The 27,702-nt window shown below is 47.2% G+C and overlaps 1 protein-coding gene across 1 annotated transcript in view; it reads right to left on the bottom strand.

The window, feature by feature from the left end:
- Positions 1–27,702, bottom strand: part of LOC125760120 (degenerin unc-8-like) — a 142,737-nt gene that overhangs the window by 66,947 nt on the left and 48,088 nt on the right. Inside the window, exon 4 of the mRNA XM_049419827.1 lies at positions 13,728–13,823. Coding sequence (XP_049275784.1) covers positions 13,728–13,823 — 96 coding nt within the window. The remainder of the gene's footprint in view (positions 1–13,727; positions 13,824–27,702) is intronic.

Raw genomic sequence — 27,702 nt, 5'->3', positions numbered from 1 at the left:
CAGGTACGTCAGCAAGCCAGGTGGCCTTCTTAATTGTCTACGTTTCAAGCTCATGTGAGGTAGAAAACTACGCATCTGCTTGGTCCACTCGGTCTGTGCGGGGTCGCGTGAGGTGCCGTCAAGGAGGGCGCGTGCTCCACACCGGCCCTGCAAAGCGTGCACGGTCGCGCGAGTCGCCTTCTAGTTGGGCTACTTCTGCGGCTGTGGTCGGGGAGCAGGAAATATTTGGGAAAAGGTTTTCATTCATGCATTCATTGCAAGTTCTCCTAATACATGAAAATACATAACACTGGTTAGACCCACAGCCACTGGCCAGTAGGGGGTCTAAATAAACATTGCCGCGGGCGAAACAAGACAGACAGCTTCTTCACATCCAAACATGCCGCAGCGGATAGTTCATCAATGGTGGTGTGTGTCATTACCCCCTCTGCCAAAGAAGCATCGCCTCGATGCTGTATATGAGGGCAAAAGAGAGATGAAGGACAAGCGAAAGAAATGTGTCGTAACGCGAAATAACGTAGTCTGCTGCTGAAGAGTCAAATAAAAAGAACGGGAAAGAAGAAAACGAAAAAGAGAAAAGGAAACACGCTAAGTAGTCAATGAAGTCACAGTCGAGTCACAGCGCGAAAAGCACGCTTTTAGTCTAGAAGCATGAATGACTTGAGTTTGTGGAAGGCGGCGGGAACGTCTCGTGGTGCCTTCTGGGAGAACCTCGTACGTAACGTGACAGACTAATGTGACAGGAATGCAGCTGTAATGAAAAATAGGGCACTGTGGAATCACAATAGACACGAGGCGATGAGAGGAATTTGGAAAAGGGTGAAGGTTCCTGGTCTGACGTTCAGCAAGGTGGTCTTGTACATAAGATCAGAGGTTGGAAATGAAGCAACGCGGCGTAGGTAGGCTTCCTTTGGGAACTCACGGGAATACACCAAATCAGTGGGTACACGCTGACGTGGGATGGACATCATTCGAGGGCAGGGAAACTGGCAGCAAGATAGAATTCGAGGAGCCATTGAGAGAAATGAGGAATAAGCGGAGGAATGTTTTAGACTACTTGTACATGAGCAGTGTCGACACGAGATGGAGGACACCCAGCGAAAAAGAATCATCGGTTAAGAACAAGGTCAATGCAACGGAGAGGAGCGTGTGGAAAATAGGGAACATAGGAAACGTAGAGCTTTCAAGCAGGAAATTGCCAAAGATCTGCGATAACTCTCGGGTTAGCCAGGACGAGAGTATTGTAGGCTAAGATGTACCGAGCCATGTACGAAGGGATAGACACACTTTGCGGTGTGTGTGTGGAGAGAAGGAGCAAACGGCTGACCACCTAAAACCTTTCTTTAAAGGGCTTCATCCTACACTCCAAGGCAATGGGGCTGAATTTTTCAAAGCATTGGGGTTTAGGGATAGCGAAGGGAAAGTAGACTTCAAGCACGTAGAAATAACCACACTCTAAGCCAAAGGGGTGTGTGGCTCATCCCTTCGGGAAATAATGGGTTGCCGCATTCATGAATCCCTTTAAAGACTAACGGCATCTGGTCAAACAGTTAGTCTCCACACACTTACTCCTACAGGCTTACTGTTAGTCCCCACAGATCACCTCAATGGACTAACGTTTAGTCCTTACAGTTACACCTTACCGGCAAACTGTTAGTCCCCACAGATAACTTCAGTGGACTAACACTTAGCCCTCACATTTACACCTTACCGGGCAACTGTCAGTACCCACAGTTGCACCTCGCCAGACGAACAGTCAGTCCACACTCTAAGAAAAAAAAAAGAGTCAAAAGAGGGTCATGGAACCGTGACTCTCCTCGGTCGTCCATGTGACCCCTTTTGGTAGGTACAGGCAGAGAAAAAGAGTTAGCATTTCGGAAGGAGTCACTGGACGCTCCAGAAGCGCGTTTCGATTGGCTTCCGTCATGAAAGAGCCACCATATACGCCATACATATCGCGCGCTTGCCCTTTGGCGCCGTTGTGGCGCCTTGCTCGCTGACGGAGAAGGGGTCGGCGCCGGGGTGGCGCGCCGCTTCTGCCTTCTCTCTCAGTCGTCTCAGTCTCGTCGTCTATTGGAATGCGTTGCGTGGTTGCGTTGGTTGCGCGGGTTGCGTGTCTTGAAGTTTCATGTTCATGCGCGTCTTCGCTGGTGTTGACGCCGGCTCCGTGCACGAAGTGACGCTTGGAGGGCGGAATATTCATGGAGCTGCCGACACGGACAACGGGCGCCAGTTAACGGTGAGTGTACTACTTTCGTAGGTACTAATTATACAGCTTTAGCTGGGCGTCTGCAGCAGCAGCTCTGTGGAAGTTATCTGCCAGCCATTTCCAACAGCAGCCTGTGTCCGCAGGGCTGTTGGAGATGCCCAACTAAAGCTGTCAGTTAACGAGTTGCCACCGTTATGCGCGTTGCTGTACAAGCTCCCATAAAGTGAGCGATGCAAACAATTATCAAGGGTCATTTCTTGCTGATCGCACGTTGTCTCTGCACTACTGAAGGTGCAAGATGTCGTTTTGAGATGCACTTTAGTCTACTTCATAATAACATTTCCATCGACCTTGAGTGTGCTGCGTCCTTCCGCGCTTGGGAACGTGACAGAAAAAAGCCTGTGTACAGAACGCTCAGACGCATTATATGGCTATCTTGGTGCAAACTCAAGATGGGACCGAAAGAGTTATCGCCTACGCGAGCCGCACTTTGTCACGCGCCGAGATCAACTATTACACGTCAGAGAAGGAGTGCCTCGCGGTATTATGGGCTATTACGAAGTTTAGGCCTTATCTCTACGGGCGCCCATTTAAAGTTGTGACTGATCATCACTCTTTATGCTGGTTGGCTAACCTCCGAGACCCTTCTGGCCGATTAGCAAGATGGAGTCTGCGACTTCAGGAATTCGATGTCACCATCGTATACAAGTCGGGTAGAAAGCATGAAGATGCCGACACGCTATCACGAGCCCCTCTCGAATCTGAAAGTGCAGCTGCAGAAGACGACAGCGCCTTCCTGGGGACTCTCAGCGAGGCGGATCTAATCGCTAAACAACGAACGGACGCTGAGTTAAGGCTCATCATTGACCATTTAGAAGGCGGTACCGCGTCAATCCCTCGTCCTATTTCGCGAACGTTGCCGTCATTTTGCTTACGAGAGGGCATATTATACAAAAGAAACACCGGTGTCGGCAGCAGGTCTCATCTTCTAGTCGTACCTAAAGAGCTTCGCGATGACATCCTGTTAGCTTGCCACGACGAGCCGACATCTGGCCATCTGGGCTACTCGAGGACTCTTGATCGGGTGCGACAACTATATTACTGGCCTAAACTGGCTGCTTGCGTCAAGCGCTACGTGAAAGGATGCCGCGAATGTCAGCGTCGCAAGTCACCACCCTTAAAGCCTGCAGGCCTCCTACAACCCATCGATCCACCGCGTACGCCGTTTGATCAGGTTGGAATGGACCTCCTTGGGCCGTTTCCTTTGTCTTACTCCGGAAACAAGTGGATCATTGTCGCCACTGATTACTTGACGCGTTACGCTGAGACGAAGGCACTACCGCGCGGGACAGCATCCGAAGTCGCCCAGTTTTTCATGCATCACATTGTGCTTCGTCACGGCGCCCCGTCATTCATCATCACTGACCGAGGGACAGCGTTTACGGCAAAGCTCTTGGACGACATCTTCAAGCTGAGTTACACGACCCACCGGAAGACCACTGCATACCATCCTCAGTCTAACGCTTTGACAGAAAGGCTAAACAAAACGCTGGCGGACATGATCTCTATGTACGTGGATGTGCAGCATAAAACGTGGGACGAAATCCTACCGTACGTAACGTTTGCGTACAACACCGCAACGCAGGAAACGACTCGATTCACACCATTCCGCCTCGTTTATGGTCGAGATGTTCAATCCATGCTAGACGCTATGATTCCTTATGAAGACACCTCCCAGCACAGGCAGCTAGCGCCTGACGTCGACGATTACATTCAGCGCGCAGAGGAAGCGCGTCAACTGGCCCGCGTGCACATAAGAACGCAGCAGTGTGCAGATGCACGAAGGTACAACATCCACCATCGACAAGTTGCCTACGAACCTGGTGACCTAGTTTGGGTTTGGACTCCCATTAGACGACGAGGTCTCAGCGAGAAACTTCTGAGCAAGTACTTCGGACCGTACAAAGTACTAAGGCGTGTGCGCGAGGTTAACTATGAAGTTATCCCAGACGGAGGCTCAGCATCGTCCCAACGCCGTGTACCGCGCACAGAGGTTGTACATGTCGTCCGCCTAAAACCATATTTTACGCGGTGATACTCCTATTCTTCTTTTCGTCGTGCAGCAAACTTTCTTTTCCCCTTGCTGTTGTCAGTTAGCTCTCCAAAGAACAGTGAACTGCGTTTTCTTCCCTTATTGTGGACCACAGACCGTTTTCTTTCGCCTGCATCTTCGCTATGTGTTATAGCGCATTTCTTTTATTTTTTTTTCCTTATCGGCCCCTTCAGTGTATCTCTTGTGTGTCAGCATCGAGTCGATGCTCCGTTGGGAGGGGGAATAATGCCACCTGGTGTTTTGAGCCAGCATGCCGTGGCCAGCCGAAAGAGGCGAAGAAGACGAAGGCAAGGAGCGCTTGGATCGTGTCTGTCATATCTCAAAAATAAGGTGTCGCCTTCGCTTCGGGTGTGGTCTCAAGAGAGGCTGCCGCTATTCTCAATTCGAGGGGTGTAGAAGGCTTTCACACGATTACCTGGTTCCCGGCCCACATGAGCTCAGGGGTTCATCCGACAGTTCCCAACGTCAACGAACTTGCCCATAACCGTGCGCGAGAAATCACGTGCCGCAGCGGTGCGGGCGGGTCCGGAGGCGGCTTCACGGAGAGCTTCAGGGATCCACTTGGCACCTTCAACGAAGTTACTTCGCACTATCAACTGTCAAGGCGGCGATACCCCCTCCCGCATTCCAAGCTTACTAGGCCGCAGTCGTCGGTTCTCCGGATGCTGCAGGCAGGTTCTTTCCCGTCTCGCAGCACGTTTAGCCACTTTGCTGAAGGCATAAATCCAGGATGTCCTAGCTGTGGGGCGGATAATTGCACACTCGCTCATATGCTCTGGCAGTGCCCGGCGTTATTTAGCGCAAAGTTCAGCACAGAAGAGGACTGGGAGAGGGCTCTTAAAAGCCACGAGCTCTCAGTCCAGCTGTCGGCAGTCCAGGAGGCCTGCGAACGGGCGGAGGGCCATGGTCTTCCAGTACCGGCGTGGGCGCGGCCAGCAACTGCGGCGGACCCCCCTTCGGGGGTTGTCTGATCGGGGTTCTCCAGGACCAAATAAAGTTCATTTCACCTTCACCCGTTTCATGGCCGATCCCCCGTAGTGGGTTGCGCCAGGTTGCCAAGGTCCAACCAACCAACCAACCAACCAACCAACCAACCAACCAACCAACCAACCAACCAACCAACCAACCAACCAACCAACCAACCAACCAACCAACCAACCAACCAACCAACCAACCAACCAACCAACCAACCAACCAACCGACCAACCAACCAACCAACCATTCGCGTCTTGTCGTTCCGCTGTTCTTGCCCCTACAGCGCCTATAGCGCGTGACAATATATAATGGTTTTTGTTGGCTTAAAGACGGTAGTTTGAGGTGCAGATATAGCACGGTGGCTTCCAGAACGTACGCGGTAGCCATTCAAGTAGGACACGCCTCGCCGGTAAGGCGAAAATGCTAGACTTTCGACGGTGCCCGTTGATGCGGCCGCCGCCGTGCACTTTTTTCCTTCGTTACTGTTTGCTGTTTTCATGGTTTGCCAACATCTGCGATGATGCTATAACAGAATCAAGTGAGTGTACGTGATTGTGGGAGTTATGTGGGCTAATTCTAGCATATGACATGTCTGATCTCGACGTAGACGGCCAGGGGCGTAGCCAGAAATTTTTTTCGGGGGGGGGGGGGGGTCAACCATACTTTATGTATGTTCGTGCGTGTGTTTGTATGTCCGCGTGTATATATACGCAAGCAAAACTGAAAAATTACGGGGGGGGGGTTGAACCCCCCCTGGCTACGCCCCTGTAGACGGCGTCCGCACGCGCTGGGTGTCGTTCGGGCCCTCGTACCCGCATGTGTTTATCTGAGTATGGGTTACGTTTGTAAAACATGCGGTCAGTAACCGCTCATGGCGTGCCCCTGACTGCCGGAGGATGTGCTTGGGTGTCGGGGTAAGCCGGCGCAAAACAGTTTATTCTGAAACCAAATTTTGAAGCGATTTCTCAGAAAAGAAGTGCTTTCATTCGTGTATAGCCAGTGCCTATTGCCACACGAGGTTCCCGCTGCCTTTTACGTGAAAATTTGTTTTCGTTGCGAAATTTGAACTAAACAGTCGTGGCAGATGTGTGTACAATAACGGTGTGTTGAACAAAGGGTGGTTTTAAATACAAATAATTTGTGTGTTTTGGTTATTCCCGGAATCCCGGATCACTTCTCCCGCCTCTTCACTCCAGTTGACAGCCACACTCGGGGAAACGAAGGTGCCGCTCTGGTCTGGCGCCTCACCGCTCGTGATGGGAAAATCAACAGCGGCGTTCGCCCTGTCAACGAGGCAGTCGGTCCTACATTTCTTTTGGTTGGACAGGACGACGTAGGAAATGAGGTGAGTGGCACCCACGCAAAGGAGCCTATACCAATTTCGTTTGTTGTTTAAAAGAGGATCACATCATCTTGTGCTGCAAGTTTGTCGTCAAGTGACGTGTTACAAAAGGTACTATTTGCAAGTTGTGTTTTACACGGTAACGGCAAAAAACTTGGTTCCTTACCATACGTGTTTGCATTTGTTGTTTTGTTGTGAGCCTTCATTGTGTCTATGTGAACCACTTATTTTGTTGGTTTCGCAAACCTTTACTGCAATTTCATTTTCTCATCATAATATCACGTTCTGCTTTTCAGATACCGTTTTTCATGGTGCTCACGCTGAACAGGAGCGACAGCCTAGCAAGCCACAAGTCTGATGCCTCCAGCCGTAACCACTTTTTGATTTATTCTTAATCATAAGGAATAAAGATTGAAACATGATGCCCATTTCTGCAGTTTATTTTGCACTATATGACACTATGCACGTCAGTCCCACATTTTAGTTGGCTATGCTCATAGAAGCATGTAAATGAGGAATACCCAAACTTCTTAATTGGAAATCAAAGACCATCTTTTCGCACTTTCTATATAACTTTGCTGGAAAATATGTGTTGTTTTGACGAGTTTTATTAAAATAATGCTAAAACTGAACTATTCTTTTTTTTTTTTTTTGCAGTCGCTGGGCAGAACGGCAAGTATTATTGGACTTCCTTAAAATGAATACTCCACTATTTTCAACAGTAGTCGCGCAAAAGTAGAGCAAGGGTCAAATGAGCAGCTTAAAATACTTGTCGGGTCGCTTGACGCTTCGGTGTGGGTCACTTGACCCCAGTAGGTGTGTTACCGGCAAGAGTCGTCTGACTCCCTATAAGTCGTAACGTGATCCTTCGGATGAGAGTATTTCCACTCTTCGGGTCAGGGGACTCTCCTAGAGCGAGCCGACCCTGACCCACCAGTAGAGTCACCGCGACTATTTAAAGAGTGTCCTATACGTGGCAAGTCAGAACTCTCCGAAAAGAGTCACGCATACTCTTTGTTTTCTTAGAGTGCACTCGTACTCCTTGCGGATGATGTTTTCATCCTCAGTCCAGATAACCAGTTAATCACCAGGGATGATTTTCTACAGTTGCGCTCCGCAAGGCGAAATACGTTTTTCGCGTGTTTTTTTTCGCGGTGACCAACAAATGGCGCTGAAAAGAACACGCGAAAAAAATCTTTAGTCGTGCGTACTTCATTGCTTTCGCAGTCATTTGCGACAACGAAAGAAAAAGTGCGACAATGAAATGTTTTATTTTAAATCGATAGTTGGACGGAAACCCGTCTGGTCAGGAACAGACATGAAGACAATTAAAACAAAACTCTGACCACGATTAAAAGCAAATAAAAGCACGACGTTTCGGCCCCCGTACGGGAGCCTTGTTCACAAGTGAAAAATGACTGTGTGGGCGGTCCGGTTATGTGTGTTATAAAATGTGACGTAAGCAACGTGTGTAGGCGTGTGGAAAGTTTCCGTCATTTCGATTGAGTGTGTGCGCCGTTGTCTGGATCGTGATGGATTCGAGATGAAGCCGAGATGACCAGTTCTTTTCTCTTTCAGTTATTCTTGCGTTATCCCAGTCTATTTTGTGTCCGGACGTTTCCACGTGCTCGGCCAGCGCATTTGATGAGGCCTTCTTCTTTTTTACGTCATACATATGCTGTTTCAGCCTTTGTGGAAAATTACCAGTCTCGCCGATGTAACTTCCACTACAGTCTGCGCACGGGATGCTGTAGACAACGCCAGGAAATTTTTCTTTTGGCAGCTTGTCTTCTACCCTCACAAGGGAATGCCTCAACTTGTTTGTTGGCACGTGTGCTACCTGCACATCGTAAGGGCGTAGAACACGCGCAAGGTGTTCGCTGATGCCAGGAATATATGGCACAGAAGCACGTTTTCTTGGGCGAGAGTTTCCAGAACGTGGCGACCGTGCCAGCTGACGTTCCACGGAGTGCAACGAACGAGTCAGGGTAGCCACTTTGCGAAAGATCCCATGCACATGCTCCATGTCGGCAGTGAAGTCCTCTGATTTTACGCAAACTCTCTTTGCGCGATTCATCAGCGAGGTGACCACGGACCTTTTGTGGGAAACCGGGTTCACGGAATTGAAATGCAAATAGCGACCTGTGTAGGTGCTTTTTCTGTAGACACTGAACGACATGCCTTCTCCTTCGCGCTTGACGAGGACGTCTAGGAAAGGAAGTTTACCGTGCTGCTCCTCCTCTACGGTAAACTTGATTGCTGCGTTCATGTCGTTCAGGTGCTGAGTGAATGCATTCAATGCCTCCTTCTTGATTATGCTGAAGCAGTCATCCACATAACGTAAAAAGGTCTTGGGGGCAGGACGAAATGAGCCGAGTGCGCGTTGTTCAAGACGCTCCATCGTCAGGTTTGCTGCCGTTACTGAGACGGCGGCACCCATTGCTGTTCCGTGTACCTGCTTGTAGAAGCAACCCTCGAATGTGAAGTACGTGTTGTCGAGGCAAAACGTCAAGAGGCGCCGTAAATCCTGGACTTCAATAGGTGTACGCTCGGGCAATGTTGCGTCAGTTTCGAGGGCTGAGACACAAGCGTCAACTGCCAAGCCCGTAGGTATGCTCGTGAACAGAGACTGGACGTCAAAAGACACCAGGATATCGCCATCCTCGAGGGCGATGTCGCGCACCTTGTCTATGAAGTCACCGGAATGTCGGACGTACGTGTTGCTTCTGCCGACAAGTGGTCGCAGCACCCGATGCAGGTACCCGGACAGCTTATGAAGGGGTGAGCGAGTGTAATCCACGATGGGGCGCATTGGAACCTCGGGCTTATGAATCTTGGGCAATCCGTACAAGGCTGGCGCAGAACCATTATGGCAAAGGAGGGAGTAGTACAGGGGCTTGTGTTGAGGGGGAATGCAACGGAATATGTCGGAAAGAAGCTTTTGAAAGTCCCGTTGCAGCTTCGATGTACGGTCCTTCCCAAGGCATTGGTACGTGCTGCTGTATGAAAGCAGAGCCATCATTTTGTTGTAGTAGTCGGCACTACCAAGTAGCACTGTAGCGTTGCCTTTGTCTGCAGGGAGCACCACAATTTTGGGATTGTTCCGAAGCCGTTTTATCGCTGCGTTTTCTGTCGGAGAGAGCGGTGAGAACGACGCTCGAGGCTGAAGTCGTGAGAGGACACCAATGGCTCGAGTGCGAGCCTCATCACGTCTGGAGGGATCAACTTGCATCACCGCATTTTCCACGGCACACATCACTCGTTTTGCGTTTGTCGTGGAACCCACATTGAAATTGAGCCCTAGGCTCAGAACGGAGAGTTCAGCGACATCTGGCTTGTGCGAAGACAAGTTGTGTACAGTAGACGTTGCCGGGTTGGAACTCGAAACCGGGTTTCTGTGATGCAGTCTCTCGAGCTTGCCCTCTTGGCTCTGTTCGGCACGGCGGCGATGCAGTCTTGCTTTGAAGTTGGCATGCAGCTGAATACTCGCGAATTCCTTCGGGAACTGGTACTCCAGTCGACGACGGGCGAAGAAAGCCTCGTTATCGAGGGCTCGTGCTTTTTGTCTCCAGTCTAAAATTCTGGCTTGTAGCATCAGGCGCTCCGCCTTGAAAACAACGCTATTCCCGAAGCTGGTAGGCACAGGTCTGTTGAGGCGAAGTGAACGCGGAATTAAACCGCGGGTTTTGCACTCCAGGTTGAAGTTAAGGTGCCCTTTGAAGGCGGCCACACGGCTGGTCAAGGAGATGTACTGGCGAATATGAGTGATGGCGGGTTGGCCGTACGCCCGTACGTTATGTGGATGACTGTTTCAGCATAATCAAGAAGGAGGCATTGAATGCATTCACTCGGCACCTGAACGACATGAACGCAGCAATCAAGTTTACCGTAGAGGAGGAGCAGCACGGTAAACTTCCTTTCCTAGACGTCCTCGTCAAGCGCGAAGGAGAAGGCATGTCGTTCAGTGTCTACAGAAAAAGCACCCACACGGGTCGCTATTTGCATTTCAATTCCGTGAACCCGGTTTCCCACAAAAGGTCCGTGGTCACCTCGCTGATGAATCGCGCAAAGAGAGTTTGCGTAAAATCAGAGGACTTCACTGCCGACATGGAGCATGTGCATCGGGATCTTTCGCAAAGTGGCTACCCTGACTCGTTCGTGCACTCCGTGGAACGTTAGCTGGCACGGTCGCCACGTTCTGGAAACTCTCGCCCAAGAAAACGTGCTTCTGTGCCATATATTCCTGGCATCAGCGAACACCTTGCGCGTGTTCTACGCCCTTACGATGTGCAGGTAGCACACGTGCCAACAAACAAGTTGAGGCATTCCCTTGTGAGGGTAAAAGACAAGCTGCCAAAAGAAAAATTTCCTGGCTTTGTCTACAGCATCCCGTGCGCAGACTGTAGTGGAAGTTACATCGGCGAGACTGGTAATTTTCGACAAAGGCTGAAACAGCATATGTATGACGTAAAAAAGAAGAAGGTCTCAGCAAATGCGCTGGCCGAGCACGTGGAAACGTCCGGACACAAAATAGACTGGGATAACGCAAGAATAACTGAAAGAGAAAAGAACTGGTCATCTCGGCTTCATCTCGAATCCATCACGATCCAGACAACGGCGCACACACTCAATCGAAATGACGGAAACTTTCCACACGCCTACACACGTTGCTTACGTCACATTTTATAACACACATAACCGGACCGCTCACACAGTCATTTTTCACTTATGAACAAGGCTCCCGTACGGGGGCCGAAACGTCGTGCTTTTATTTGCTTTTAATCGTGGTCAGAGTTTTGGTTTAATTGTCTTAATGTTTTATTTTCCTCAATACATATGAATTTTCCGCTTTGTTTCACTGAATTCACTATCAAATGGGCAGTGCAACTTGGCCAGCCGCGTTTTCATATCTCGTAGAGTCCTCTTTCTGAAGTTGCTCCAGCGAAACCGGAACATGACTGGCATCGCACACGCAAGCGCACACAATAGTCGGCACGTTGTGGACAACGGGCTGGGTCCTGCCAAGCACGAAAAGATTGCAAATAGTTAGTCACACGTGATAGAGAGCATGAAGATACACCCACATAGCAAATAAGTGCAAGGTGAAATAAAAAAAACATACTTCTAAAATGTCACATGCAAATAATTTCAACGTGATGGCATACGTTATCGAAGACGCATTTCGGGCGATATTGCGCAACAGCTCAAGTGCGGCCGCCGCAGCCATCACGCCGAGACGGCGCCAACATGTCGGCGAATTTTCTGCGAGCGGCTTCGCGCAGCTCGATCAAGCCCGCCAGCCGCCGCTGCCGCCAGCAAACCTCGAGCGAGCGGCATTACAGCGAGCGAACGCTGGGCCGCCGCCACGAAAGGCGGCGAACTGCTTGCGAGCGAGCAACATGGAAGCCGACGGTAATGGCGACCAATTTCCAGATTTGCGAAGCACAGCAAAAGTCGGCTAGCTAAAGCCCTCGCGAGCGCTTGCGGCGTATTTCGAGCGCGCGACATCTACAATCCAGCTAGTTCCCGGCCACCGCAATGCGTTTTGAGCGAGTCGCAGTGCATAGGCGAGGCCTGTGCCCAATATCGCGAGCCCATCGCAACGGCGCGCCCTCGATGAGCGAGTGACCGGGCGGCCGGCGGCAACAGCGGCCAGTTTCCATGCGGTCGCTGAAGTTTAGGCGATCTAACGCCCAAGCCGGCCCTCACGGTGCATTTCGTGCGCACGATATATGTACAACAAGAGTGAGCCCGTTGCCGGCAATCGCGATGCGTTTCGAGCACGCGACAGGTACACAAGATTAAAGAATCATCACTTACTTGCGAAAGAATCCAGCGCCGATTTCTCCCTGGAGTCAGATTAAAATCGTGGATCCGAAACGCCTACCGTCTTCTCGGTCGCCATTCCCAGCCGGTGGCGACGCAGTGCCGTGACTGACTACGCCGGAGAAATGCAGCGCGGCGTGTCGACACCACCTCCAGACTTCATGGTTGAGGCGAAACTTAAAAGCAGCACCACACGTTCATCCACGCAGGCACGTAGGCAAGGGGGGGGGGCGGGGGGCCCGGGCCCCCCCCCCGAAATTTTTCCAGCCCTCTATATTTCCAGGCAACTTTTTTTTTGTTTTTGCCATGGAAACACTGTCTTTCGAACAATTAGGCCTTGGGCCCCCCCCGAAAAAAAATCCTGGCTACGTGCCTGCATCCACGCATACGTGTATATCTAAGGCGCTGCGTAGTTCCAACATCGTTGAACTTCAAAACCACCAGCACGCCACTGAACCCCCACCAACACAATTGGGGAGACTGACTTAACAGCGAGGAAGATCGGCGAGGAGGACGATTAGTTCCCTTGACAACGGTTTGCCCACGGAACATATCTCGGCACACGGCCTGCATCTGCGCGTGGTCGCTCCTTCTGCAGACTAACTGGTTTGCACACGGCGCGCATCCCTAATTCGTGGTTGCTCCTTCAACAGTCTATTCGTTCATTGCGCGCGCCCATTGGGCTCCGTTACTCCGCTTTCGGGTAATTTTGCCTTAGAGTGCACGAGGAGGTTGTCTGATTGGTTGCTAAAATCAAGGCAGCAGTGAAACTTAGTCTTTCACTACATAATGAATTACGGCTAGGTGACTTGAGCCGCCACCCTATAAAGAGGGTACAGCCCCATCCATCTATCCATGCGCATGCTTCATGAATATGACATCAGGGCCTCTCTTGGGCTTTCTTCCTCCATGGTCCACAGTATCAACTCTGGCGACTTGACGCGCCAGTGTGGCCAGTTGTAATGACGTGAGGTACCTAAACATACAGAATGGCCGCTTGTACGTGCGTCACCACGCAACGGAGCGGAGCGGCTGTGAAAACATCACGATATCTTGCGCGAGCATGTGACGGGAAACCGTGTCGCGACGACAGTAGGAGCCTTCTCGCAAGGACAAAGAACAAACTTTACTGAAACAAAGTTGCCAGTATTGTTTCCATAGTATATGTCACGTAACCCCTTTGGGAGCTGCAGGTAGTGATGGGAAACAGAACGAGCAGTGATTTACGCGCCACATATGGACCTATGATACGAAGCACTCACCGGTTTGGTCATCTTCATGACGTACTGCTCTCGACGCACAAATGGGTAGTTGACGCACTTAGTCCAGTAGGGCTTGGGCAGCCGCTTTGTGATCATCTGTGGATATGATAGTGCACTTTTAGAAACATGTACGCTTCCGTCTCACTCATTGCGCATAAATACTTTGTTACTGGAAGCGCGGCACACTCGTCTCTGCACGACCCAGCGCGGAGAAGACGTGATCGAAATTTGCGTATGCCTACCGAATAAACAAATAGCACCATGCAGGGATATTTTACAGCCAAACTGTATATATATATATGGCTAGATACTGGCGGATCGCGGACGACGCGCAGAACAACAATTTTAGGCGGCCCCCTGGCCACCGTCGGTTTCAAGGTGTTCGCGATAATCGGTGGTCTCACGGATCATTGTGCCCCTTTGTCACGCTAGCGCTATTATCAGCCGTTGCCCTTTGGACTCGCTGTGGGACAAACGCGCATCGTTCGCTCAGAGAAAGAACAGCGGGAAATGAAGGCTCACAGAAGCGCGAATGGGCGCGAACACGTCGAGAAGGCGCAGGCTTTGCTGGCTTGGATATTCACACAGGCGGATCTAATCGGTGAAAAATTTGAGGAGCCATTCTGCTGTGTGGAGGACCAGTGATCAAATTTGCAGCACATAACCTAGGGAATTGCATGTATACTTTGTTCATTCGGGAAGGCTTTGTGTTTACTGCGGTCTTAATGAGGCGTTTCTCAGTGACGTGTCGCTCATCAGCGAGCATTATGTTGACGTTCTTTACAATTTGGGCTTGCTGGTGTAGCGCGATGAATGAAACAGCGCACGATCAAAGCACTAGAACAAACGACGACGCGCTGTCGTGTGTTATCGTTATGTGCTTTCGTCGCTTACGTGCTCTCTTTGTTTAAAATTGACGTTCGTGTTGGTTATTTTGAGTCCTCCGCCAATCAATACGTTCCGTCGAAAACAACCTAGACAAATAATCGAGTCGGTTGGATTAGCCGGGGTGTCTAGCACCCGTAGAGTCGTGGACTACAAAAATCGAAACCCGAGCTTTGCGCTTCCGTTGAACAAGGACTTCCTATTCGTACTACGAATGCTAGATATTTATGTTTTCCAATGTAATCGCCTATACTAATTAAAGGGACACTAAAGGCAAATGTCAGGTCGGCGTGGACTTTTGAAATGCCATTCCAGAAACTTCGTAGTGTTTGTTTCGTGCCAAGGAAGGGCTTAGTTTGAAGTAAGATCACATTTTAGTGGTCAGCATACCATTAGTGCAATTCAAACAGCCCGTGGCGTAAGCATTTCCCAAGGCCGCCTTTCGCAGGCGCTCGGCCAGCGCTTTCAGTTCTCTGGCAACATTGGACCTGCACCGAAAACGCACGGAAGAATATTTCCTGTTATGCTTGTTTTTGTACACTTTGCTGGCCACTGCTGCTTGCATTGTAATGCGACGTTGTCAGCGAATGGGATAATCCTCGGGCATTGCTGCGTAGCGTCAGAAAGCTGCTTGCGATGCGGACGTCGGTGCTGGTGTACGGCCGCCCCGGCACCTAGCCTCTGTTTGCTTCGAATGCGACGCGATCAACCCGTATAAGGCCTTCACTTGCGCGAACCACGTCATCCCCTCCGCGGAGCCGTGGTGCCTGACCATTCAGCTTCGAGGCGCGTAGTTCACGAAAGCAACCGCGAGAATGATATGTCGGCTTTCTTATTGTTTCACTTTCTTAAAGCCTTGAAACCATGTCTTCCATTTCCCGTACATGGGCATGTACCGTCGTGACAAGACCGACAGAACAACGCTGCGAGAAGCGGTACCTTGAAGGGCGCGTTACACGACTTGCTTACGTTACGGTTGGTTTCGTAATCCCCTGCACAAATATGCAGCGAGCACATTCTTTTTTCTTTGCGGAACATATCGTAACTGGCGCGAAGCTAGAAACATGAAAAAGGGCCGGAGGAAAGAGACAGAAGAGCGCCAAACTACCAACTGTTTATTGCCAGCGCAGGCTGAAAAACAGGTAAACTTCCACACATGCGCAGTGGCGTGGAAAAGTTACCCCAAACATGACATCACGTGAACAGTTCATTAAAGAAGGACAACTCAGATTGAAAGAGAACAATGGATGTGTCACTGACACAAGCGGACCCGTTACTTCTAATATAATACGCCTCTATTAATTCCCTTGCTGTTTGATCTCTGCTTTTGCCGATAATCCTGGCTTGCGCAAAACGTGGCACACACGAGCATGACCTGACATGCGCGGGAAGGTGCGCACTATCACTCTTACCAATGCTGTTGGCATGCTCCCTGAGACGGTCGTTGATACACCGTCCCGTTTGACCAATGTAGGTCTTGCTACAGCTCAGGGGAATTACATATACAACACCTTCGGCGCAATTCGCCTGAAAGGTTTCAAGTGCCTTTTTTGGCACCTTTGCTGCTTAGCACGAGAGATTCGTCGGCACAAGTGCGCCAGTTTATTCGGAGCGGAAAACACAACAGGGATTGCGGCCACCTTTTAGAGGTTGTGGCTCAACTTGTGCAAGTACGGCACCACCTGTGGTTTCTGTCGAGTGCTCTTCCTGAGTGCTGAAGTTCAGCTTCCGTAGCAGAGATTCGGCAACGGCATGCAAGACCGCCCGAGGAAAGCCAGCCTTTTCGAGTCTGCCAATCTGATTACACAGGCTGGTCTGCATCATGTGCGGACACGATCTACGCAGCGCGGATTGAAGGCAATGCTGAGCAATAGCACGTTTTACAGTCTTGGAATGCACGGAATCAAATAGCAAAAGCTCTTTTTCACTGCGAGGCATGTAAGCACAACAAACATGATCACTTTTCACGGCCATGTTAATGTCTAAGAGCTGCAAAGCATTGTCGGTTGGAAGCTCGTGATGAAGGTTAATCCTTTGGCATTTGTGTTAAAGTTATTTAAAATGAAGTCCACCATTTCATGGTAGGGCACTGGGCACGTCTTGTCTAAAACAATTAACAAATCGTCAACATACCTGAAAACATAAAAAAGGATAGATAAAGAACAAGTCCTGTCATCTGCACACAATCTAAAAGGTTCCACATTTTCGATACGAGAAGATTTTTCACCAGAAACGGCTGTTCCGAAGGAAACTGATTGAATTCGCGAAAACGCAGGAAAGTGCGTATAAGCTCTCTGTATATAGACAGGCTACGCATCGCTCCAAAGGCATACATTTATGACTCTGCGACGAACACAGTTATCGAATCTGCCAGATAGCTACAGCGTTGCACGCGCGTGCAGAATCAACGACCGAAACATGCTAATACCTCATTGTCGCTGTCAATCGCTAACACACGCAGCATTATGTCGAAGCAGGATTTGACCTCTGCTTTTCTGGATGACAGTAAATGTGATATTATTGCCTTCACAGAAACATGGCTGAACCCTGCTATCAGTGAAGATTTTCACCTCAGCTAGCATTTACCACATCTACAGGTGTGATTGCACAGGTAAAAGAGGAGGCGGTGTTTTGGTCGGCATAAGGAAAAGCATTACTTAATTTTTCGTCAACACTAATTCTGACCTCGAAATAGTTTGGGTAGCTTGTACAGTCCCTTCCTCCAAAATCCTGGTAGGTTGCTGCTATCGTGCGCCGGACTCGGACTCTTCCTTCATTAATATGCTACGTGACAGTATAAACAGCGCCTCTGAAATTTTCCAAGCCGATATAATTTACTTATTAGGTGACTTCAACTTTCCGCTCATTGATTGGGTAACACTGTCATCGTCCTGTAACATGTCAACTGAATTTCTTAACTATAGATTTCAACCGCTTTCAAACTGTTCTGGAACCTACACGTGGTCCGAACACTCTTGATCTTATCTTCAGGACCGCTCCAGAAACAATACGTAACACACATTACTTGGACGGATTCAGTGACCATAATTTACTCCAAGTAGATATAAACATACCCCTTCCCGTAGCCGGTGTACATACAAAACAAATTCGGGGCTATAATAAAGGCGATTATCAGGAAATTAACACACAACTAAGGCTATTTTCCGTAAACACTCTCCTGCCGTGTTTCCACAATAGATCGGTCGAAGAGAACTGGCTACTTTTTAAACAAGTTTTGTGTACGTTAGTTGACAAGCATGTTCCACTGGTTAAAATTAGCAATGGTAAATCAAATCTATGGTTAAATAAAAAGCTTCTGAGAATGCGGAATAAGAAAAAACGGCTTTACAATAATGCTAAGCGCTCGGGTAGTTCTTCTTCTTGGCTTAAATATAAAAGCAGCATAAAAGCATATTGCACAGCTTTAAGTAAGGCTAAGGAGAAGTATTACTCTAATGATCTACCCACACTACTGGAAAACAACCCAGCTAAATTTTGGAAAGTCATAAACCCCACCAGCGAAAACCAACACATCATTGCACGACTGCAACAACGTCCCTCTCCCAGCTAGCCAGTGCCCGACAGCATTTAATTCCTTTTTCACTTCCGTCTTCACGAAAGAGAACAGTACCAACACACCCAACGTAGCTGAGTTCGATTACCAATTCATGGAACCAATAGACATTCAATTAGAGGGCATAATCGTCTTCATGCGGCGTGGATGGAATCAACTCAAAGGTGCTAAAGAATACAGTAACGGTCTCAAGCAAAATACTACTTCATATATTCTGGCAGTGTCTCGAAACTGGCATGATACCGTCTGTCTGGAAGTTGGCGAAAATAATACCAATATTCAAAAGTGGAAATAAAACCTGATGCGAAAATTACCGTCCTATTTCGCTTACGTGTATTTGTTGTAAAATTCTAGAACACACCATCGCTTCACATATTTACAGACGTCTGGAATCCAATCATTTCTTTTTCAAAAATCAGCATGGTTTCCGAAAGGGCTTTTCGTGTGAGACTGAGTTGTTTGAATTTACCACATAGCTTCATGCAAATATTGGACGACGTCACGGTAGCCTACCAGTGGTATCAACGCAAGTCGACGACGTCACAAGCCTCAGACTGCATAAAAGGCGATCTTCAGCGATTCCTCTTCAGTGGGCACGGCGAAGCGGCTGGAACTATGTCGCTCATCAGGAATTACTTTTTTGCTGTACAGGTTAGTTGTTCTCATTCTAAGGTTAGATCTGGGGATGAACTCTTACTTCTTGTTGTGCCGAGCCCACGCACTTGCATGATGATTGCATATGATTGCTACCTTGTCTGTGTACTATTGTTGTGCGGAGACGTTGAGGAAAACCCAGGTCCCAGTGTTGAAGAGATGTTTCAAACTATCTTGCAGGGACAGAATGACATTCGCACAGAATTACAGGCGATAAAGAATCGTCTTGAATCAACTGAATCTGCAGTTAGTAGTTTTGGGAATCGTCTAGGTATTCTCGAAAAAGATGTGAAGCAACTACACATACAGGTTCGTTCTATCGAAACTTTGCGGCCAACGATTTTGAACGTCGAGAAAAGAATCAGTTCACAACATGATAAGCTGGTTGAACTTGAAGATCGTAGCCGCCGGTCTAATCTGGTCGTGTTCGGGATCCCTGAGACACCTAATGAATCAGAAACCGCATTGCGCACTAAGATTATCACAGAGGTTTTTCAGAATAAAATGGGTGTTAACTGCTCGTCAGTTGCACGAATTCATCGGTTGGGTAAATCAGGCACGCAGCGACCAGTTATTCTTTACTTCCAGGATTTTCGCGAGAAACAAGCAGTGCTGCGCAATACTGGTAAACTGAGAGGGACGCGCATATATGTTCAAAATGATTATAGTGCAGAAACACTTCGGAAGCGTAAACTTCTCTGGCAAGAAGCTAAGCGAGATATGGAAGCTGGTAAACGTGTAACTTTAATACACGAGAAGTTGCGCGTAGATAATCAATTTTACACATGGGATGACGCCTCAAACTCCAGGAAAATTATTTCACCTGTGGCTGCCTCGACGGGAGATAGCTAGCGATCAAGGAACCATGAACTCCGTATGCTATCACTGAATGCAAGGAGCATAGTCAATAAAATAGATAAACTAGAACATCTGTTACTTTTGTATGATCCGCACATCACAGTCATTACAGAAACCTGGTTACATGATGGTATTCGTGACGATGAAGTTGTCCCGCCCGGCTATAATATATACAGACGCGACAGAGGCACCAGGGGTGGTGGTCTTGCCGTTATAACAAAGGATTCCATTAATGTGTATCTCGAGGAGCAAATTGATGCACATGAAAGTTTACTTTTAAAAGTTTCGTCGCATGGTATTTCGTTTTTTCTTTGTGCTGTTTATCGTGCTCCTGATGCCCCGGATTCCTTTATGTCAAGCCTTTATGATTATCTATTCAAAGTAAGTGGAAGAGACATAATTGTAACAGGAGACTTTAATTACCAAACTTTAACTGGAACTCTTTTGCTTACGGTGTTTCACCCTCTTGCGATTCAATATTAGACCTTATGTTCACTCATAACTTAGAACAGCAAGTAAAAAGCCCAACTCGGGATAGTACAATGTTAGACTTGTTGTTTACTTCTGAAAGATTTAATGAAGCAACTGTGACAGTGGAATCCGGTATATCAGATCATCGATTACTATCGTTCTCGTGGTCTGTTTCCCGTTGCCATAAAAGTGGTCCTCCCAAGGACGCCCTCGTAAGGGACTTTGAGAGGGCAGATGATGTTGCTATCATTGATTACCTGGACAGGCACCTTGACACTAACATAGAAAATGTTGAGACATCATGGCAGCGGTTCTCTGCGGTAATCAAATACTGTATTGAAAGTTATATCCCTCTTCAGAAAATTCGCAGGGAGCGTGCAAACCCGTGGATTAATCGTGAGCTAATACATTTGAAGCGTAGGATTAAAAGACTTAGGAAAAAGCATAAAACCCATTTACCTGAGTTTGTTGAACTTAAAGAAAAGCTCTCAACGAATTTGAATGCAGCCAGGCAAAGCTTTTTTAATAATCGGCTCGCTGAATTCGTTAAATCTGAACCTAAAAAATTCTGGCGTCATTTAAGTGAAAGAAATGAAGAAATTGACAAAATAAAAGTGAATAATGACCTTATAACAGAACCCAGGGCTATCTGTGATACATTTAATAATTATTTTCAGTCGGTTTTCTCTGAGTCCGATGGGGAAGGGCCTACTGGACGCTTTACTGACTCGGAGTGTGATTTAGTAATAACGTGTGAGGGTATAATGAACATGCTGCTTAATTTGAGCAATAAAAAATCTGTAGGGCCTGATGGAATTCCGAATGCTTTTCTTAGACGTTACGCTGAGCAGTTATCACAACCATTAGCTAACCTCTTCAGCCAGTCTATTACTACTGGTAAGGTTCCGACTGATTGGCTTAAAGCAAGGGTTGTACCTATACACAAAAAAGGTGACCGGTTACTGGTTTCGAACTACAGGCCAGTTTCTATTACCTGTTCCTGCTGTAAACTGCTTGAACATGTAGTAGCTAAATATATAAACAATTTTTTAGCAAACAAAAAAATCCTCACATGCCATCAACATGGTTTCCGTAAAGGATTATCCACGATTACACAGCTTATCACAACCGTTCATGATTTTTCATGCGTTTTGGATCTTGCAGGACAAGTCGATGTACTGTTCTTAGATTTCAGCAAGGCATTTGATAAAGTGCCTCATGGAAGTTGTTGTACAAACTGCAGCAAATAGGGCTACCAAGGTTCATTATCCAGTGGATAGCTGCTTACCTTTCTAATCGTGTGCAGTTTGTTGCAATAAAAACTCTGAGTCAGCGGTGCTCCATGTCAGTTCTGGTGTTCCCCAAGGAAGTGTCCTGGGTCCACTATTATTTCTAATCTATGTGAATGACTTGGTCGATGTTGTACCCCAGGATGTAGGCATTAGATTATTTGCAGACGACTGTATTTTGTTCAAAAATATATCCTCTACGGCTGATCAAAACATTTTACAGACAGCGCTAATGGCAATAGATGATTGGTGTAGTAGGTGGGATATGGTGCTGAATTCCGAGAAAACTGTTCTGCTACGCATTACGAGGAAGAAACAGCCCGTCATCTTCCCCTATATTCTTCATGACTGTCCAGTGTTACAAGTGGATAAATATAAATATTTAGGCATTACTCTCAGCTGCAACCTTACTTGGACACCACACATAACAGACATTTGCACAAAAGCGATCCGTAAATTATGGTTTTTAAAAAGAAAATTAAAACATGCTCCCTCAAGCGTAAAGCTTTTGGCATATAAAACTTTCATTTTATCTAAGCTCGAATATGCTGCAGTCATATGGGATCCTTTTACAAAAAAGGACATTATGCTTCTTGAAAAAGTGCAACGTAAGGCGATCAGATTTATTTTTAACAAGTATAGAAGACTCGACTCACCTAGTTCACTAATGCAGTTACACAAGATTCCTTTGTTAGAAACAAGAAGAAAGTTGAGCCGTTTAACGTTTTTACATAAAATTATGACAGGAAAAATTACAATAAATGTACCATGTTGTGTCCAACCAGCTACTGCTAGGACAACCCGTCGTAGACATGACCGATCATTGGCGCCCATATTTGCACGAACTAATGCCTACAAACATAGTTACTTTCCTAGAACAGTCACAGATTGGAATTCACTGCCTCAGGAAATTTTTACCGCTGGAAATTTTGTTACGTCACTGGAAAATTATCTTTTTGGTGTCTAGCGTCCCAAGATGTCATAATGTTGTTTCACAGACGTGATGCCTCTTTTAGCGTTCTCATGTTCGTCCTTTCTTTTTTTTTTTTTTCTTGCTACGTCACTGGAAAATTATCTTGTTGGTGTCTAGCGTTCCCATATGTTGTAATCTTGTTGTTGCACAGACGTGATGCCTCTTTTATCGTAAGAATGATAGTGTTCTTTTGTTTGCAACAAAGTCATGTATTCTTGTTTTTGCTGTAACCATTCACTTGATGTTTTCTTTTGCCACTCCTGCTTGGACCAGAATGTTGGTCCGCAGTATGTTTAAATAAATAAAATAAAATAAATAAATATGGACAATAATTATCAAACTGATTGCATGTTCTTCGACTATTCGAAGGCGTTTGACCGGGTTGCACACTGTCGCCTGATATCGAAACTTTCCGCCCTGAAATTACACTCCCTTACATTATCATGGCTTCGCAATTTCCTGTCGAATCGTCAGCAGTACACAACAGTTAACAATTTCTCTTCTTCCCTATCTGACGTTTCTTCAGGTGTACCACAAGGCAGCGTACTCGCGCCATTGCTTTTCCTCATAAGTACACAACAGTTAACAATTTCTCTTCTTCCCTATCTGACGTTTCTTCAGGTGTACCACAAGGCAGCGTACTCGCGCCATTGCTTTTCCTCATATTCATCAATGATCTTCCGCAACATGTCTCTTCTTGCATCAGGGTGTTCGCTGACGACTGCATTATTTACCGTCCAATCAAGAACAGTGAAAATCACCTGTCACTCCAAAACGACCTCGACGTAATTAATGGTTGATGTAGTGCATGGCTCATGACACTAAATGTCTCAAAATGCAAAGTAATGTCGGTCACACGTAAACCTAGCATATCCGAATTTTCTTACAGCATTAATCATTCCATTCTATCGACTGCGACACAATATCGGTACTTGGGCGTAATACTGACACCTAATCTATCCTGGTCCGACCACATTAGGGCAATCTCTGACAGCGCCTCGAAATCACTGTGTTTCTTGAGACGTAACTTGAAAGCAGCACCATCAAGCGCTCGCAAATTATCTTACTTAACACTGGTTCGCCCTCAACTAGAATATGCCTGTTCGATTTGGTCGCCCCATCAAAAATACTTAATTGATTCATTGGAAAGAATCCAGAATAGAGCAAGCCGCTTCATTGCCAATAACTGCAGTCCGCATTCCAGTATATCACAAATAAAGCAGGAACTTTCACTCCCACTCTTGAACATTCGTCGCGACATTGCCTTGCTGTCATTCTTTCATAAAATTACCCACTCCTCCCGAATCACCGTTACTGGTTTGCAAAAACCATATCTCACTTCAGGTAGACTACACAATCATCTTAGCTATTCCCGTGTATAGGGCTCAACAAACGCGTTCAATCAGTCTGCACTTCCACGTGCTATCCGTCTGTGGAACAGTTTGCCTGACGACATTGCATCCCAGAGAAACTTTGACACACTCCGTCATATCTTATCAAGCCACTTCACAAACCTCAGCAAGTAGATGCCGTATCATAGCGCAAAGATTAATTCTTGCAACTTTTGAGCCTACACTTATCATCATACCAAATCTCTTCATCTTGTCATATGCTACGTTATACATTACGTCAGATAAGCTCGTTCTGTCCGGCATTTATGCCGCTTCTCGTCTCTTTTCTTTTCCTTTGCGCAGGAAATGCGCCGTGCTGTGTTGCTGCCATAAAATGTATCGTTTTGTTTTCATCTTGCTGGTAGGGTTTTTCATTTATGTTATTTTCCGAGCTGCGTTGTAAACATGTTTTTATATGAATTCGTTTTTGTGATTTTCACATCCATGTGCGCGAGGATTGTGCCTTGGGGCCGCTCCTTTTCTTGTGCGCGGGAAATCCACTGTTTCGTTCATGGTTACCATGCGTGTATCTTTTGTACATGTTGAACTGTGGTGCTTTTTGTCTGACTTATTATTTCGCAATTGTTTCTAGTGTATTTTTTTCCAGTTTGAGGTGTATATATGTATTGCCACCCCCCCCCCCCCCCACTCAATGTCCCCCATGGGGCCTGTAAGGTACCTTGAAATAAATAAATAAATAAATAAATAAATAAATAAATAAATAAATAAATAAATAAATAAATTAGAAACAGATTGTAGTGCCTGGTCAATAAGGGATAAAAAGATGTCACGTAAAGTAGGTGCTACACTTCACCCGATGCAAACTTCTTTTGCAAATAAATGCTTGCTTCAAAAGTAACGAGAGTACTTTTGAGGTACGCTTCCAGTACAGACATGAAATTAGTTATCCAACATTTCAGCACAAGCAACAAAATTAGCCTCACCGCTTTTTTCAATGCATAGCTTAGCAGCAGCAAGGAGCTCAGGATGTGTAACTGAATAAAAAAGATCAGTCACATCGACAGAAAAAAGATACCCTGTGTTAACTTTGCGGCGAAAGAACTCAACAACTTCATCAGAATTTCTTATTAGAAGGGGGTCATTGATGGCAAGGCACTTGAGTGACTTTAGCAGAAAACTACGGACATGCTGTTGCCACGTACCCAGCTCAATAATTATTGTTCGGAAAGAAATATCCACGCCAGTTACGATATATATTGTTCCGCGCCAGTTACGATATGCTCAGCAAACTAGGGCACCAACTCGCCCAAAAACAAGTTCTTCTAGATTTTAAATGCGAAGCATTTCTTAGTGAACCTCAGGCACTTTGGCCGTTTCTATCTACGTATATATCTAGCTATCTAGCCGCCTACGTCTGGGTGCTCTCCTGGTCGTCTACATAACTTGTAATATACCAAAATTGGCATAGCAGGAGATCAGTGTATGACGAACACGATTCATTGGTCATAACATGAATGACGCAAAATACCTGTCGCGTACGTCATTCACGATAAACGGCAGCGCACGCTGGGTTAAGACAGAAACACAAAACACGAAAAAAAGGACACAAGCGCTGATGATTTTTTTTTTTTCGTGTTTTGTGTTTCTGTCTTAACCCAGCGTGCGCTGCCGTTTATCGTGAATATGACCAACCAACTAGTCCACAAGTACGTTTTAAGCGTACGTCATGAAACCCTTTCTCTCAGTCACGTGTGGCACATACCCGTATACCAGAGTTCATGTTATGCGGTTATGTGCCACAGGTGATGCAGAGTCTCAACCAACATATAAACCGCGAACACACACATTGACACGCAAGGAAAGTGATAATATTAATAATATTAATTGTTGGGGTTTTATGTCCCAAAACCACGATATGATTAAGACAGACGCTGTAGCGAAGGGCTCCGGAAAATTTGACCATTGGGTATTCTTTAACGTGCACCCAGATCGCACAGTACACGGGCATCTAGCATTTTGCCTGCACCGAAATGCGACCGCCGCGGCTGGTATCGAACCCGCGACGTTCGGGTCAGCAGCCGAGCACCGTAACCGCTACTCCACCGCTGCGGACTCAAGGAAAGTGAGGAAGTTGAAGACAGAACACCCGTGGAAGACGTTTAACTACCATCCACTCGTCCACGTGGTCCGCAACGTGGATAACGCAAAAACCGGGGCCAATGCTTCCTACAATAAATCTGCTGAGAGAACCAGGCCTCTCATCATTACCGATGACTTCCACATTGATTTATCAATACCCAACAACGATTGGTCCTTATACTGCGTGAAAGACGGCTTGGATGTGGACAGGGCATCAAAAGACCTCGCTGCCACGTCCACGATAGAAGGCATCATGCACCATTTCATCGTAAGAGGCATCCAGGATTTCCACCAGTTGCAGTCTACCTCACACTTCACTACACTTAGACTCCTCGTAGCCGCGATCACGAACGGATCCGATTAACAAGTCCGGTCCAGCTGCTGGTGCTCACTGATCACGCTGATGATGAGCTTGTTCAAGAACTGTCAAGAACCTCTTCCCACATACACACGGGTTCGTGAAGAGTGCGTGCGTTCTCCGTTATAACGGACAAGCATAAGCATAACAACTGTAACTGTGACTGTAACGTACGTGCAGTACTCCTGCACGTGCCACTCGGCTGTGTGCATGTCTAGGGAAACTTTCCTGAATGAAGCTCACTTGCGAGCTAACGGTTGTCCTGTGCATCTCTGTTCCTTCTTTGTCCTGTTCGGGATTCGCGCTATCCAGTGTTGAAGCATATATACCAGCTTACCGCGTCTGGTGTTGGTAACACACATGTTGGCATCGTTACGCAACTGTAAACTGCTTATAAAATACATATGCTCTTCAACAGATGAGTGTGCGTATACCAATTCCACATTTCTCTAGCGTCATTCCGTAACGTTTCGCTCAATGTGAAAAATTACGCCACAGTCGCCATCGCGCGCATGCTTCGCATTACATCGATTCCCACGGTACGTGGGATCTGCCGAATTTTTTTTTTGTTCATCCCACTTTCGCAGAAATGTGGCACTTAGACGCTTCGTGCGTAAGACTTCTCTCCATGGCGCCCATTGGAGAGTTGTTCATTTTGTCGCTGCAGTTGCTTGTGGTCAAGTGGCGTACAGAATTCGGGCATCCGAAGACATTATATGGATTTCTATAAACTGCAGTTACAGCTACTTTCGCGAGCCAGCAGAGCCCTAGCAGAACTCCTTTTGAAACGCACGTTATTGCAATTTCAATCCTACGGAAACCGCAGAACAACACACGATCGTCGCTTCTTTTCCTCACGTTCACGCGCGGGCTGGCGGCGATGCGCTTTCCTAGCAGACGACAACCAGTCACGAACTGATGGGCGCTTGCACTGCCTTGCAGTCTCACTGTCTGTAAAGTGTGTGTGCGCGTTGTGATCGTGTTGGTGTGTGTGTGGGGGGGGGGGGGATAGTCTGCTGTGCCCCGCGTGGTGTCCAAGGGACGTAAAAGAACTTGTTTCCGGCGCAAGCAGCTGGGTTTGTCGGCTTTTTCTTTTCTTTTTTTCTCGAGTAGGCAGCGCACAAAGGCAACGAACACGTACACAAAAAAAGACGCAAACACAAGCGCTGTACTGCAACTGGTGATTTATTGTCGAAAGACCCGGCTTATGTATGTGAACACGCGCATGCGCTCTCACAGCAGTGGATACGATGATGACCGAAAAATCCGAGGAAACCGCACAACTAAAGGCACAACAAAAAAACAAAAAAAAACAACTAAAAACAAAAAAAAACAAAAAAACACGTGGTTCTGATAATTTTTTTTTGCCACACAGTATATGGTTACATACCAAGGTATCGGCGCGCTTTTTCAGAGAACGCA

This window comes from Rhipicephalus sanguineus, chromosome 10, assembly GCF_013339695.2.
Source record: "Rhipicephalus sanguineus isolate Rsan-2018 chromosome 10, BIME_Rsan_1.4, whole genome shotgun sequence".
Taxonomy (NCBI): Eukaryota; Metazoa; Arthropoda; class Arachnida; order Ixodida; family Ixodidae; genus Rhipicephalus; species Rhipicephalus sanguineus.
The sequence above is the reverse complement of the archived record's forward strand: the minus strand, read 5'-3'. Positions and strand labels throughout refer to the sequence as shown.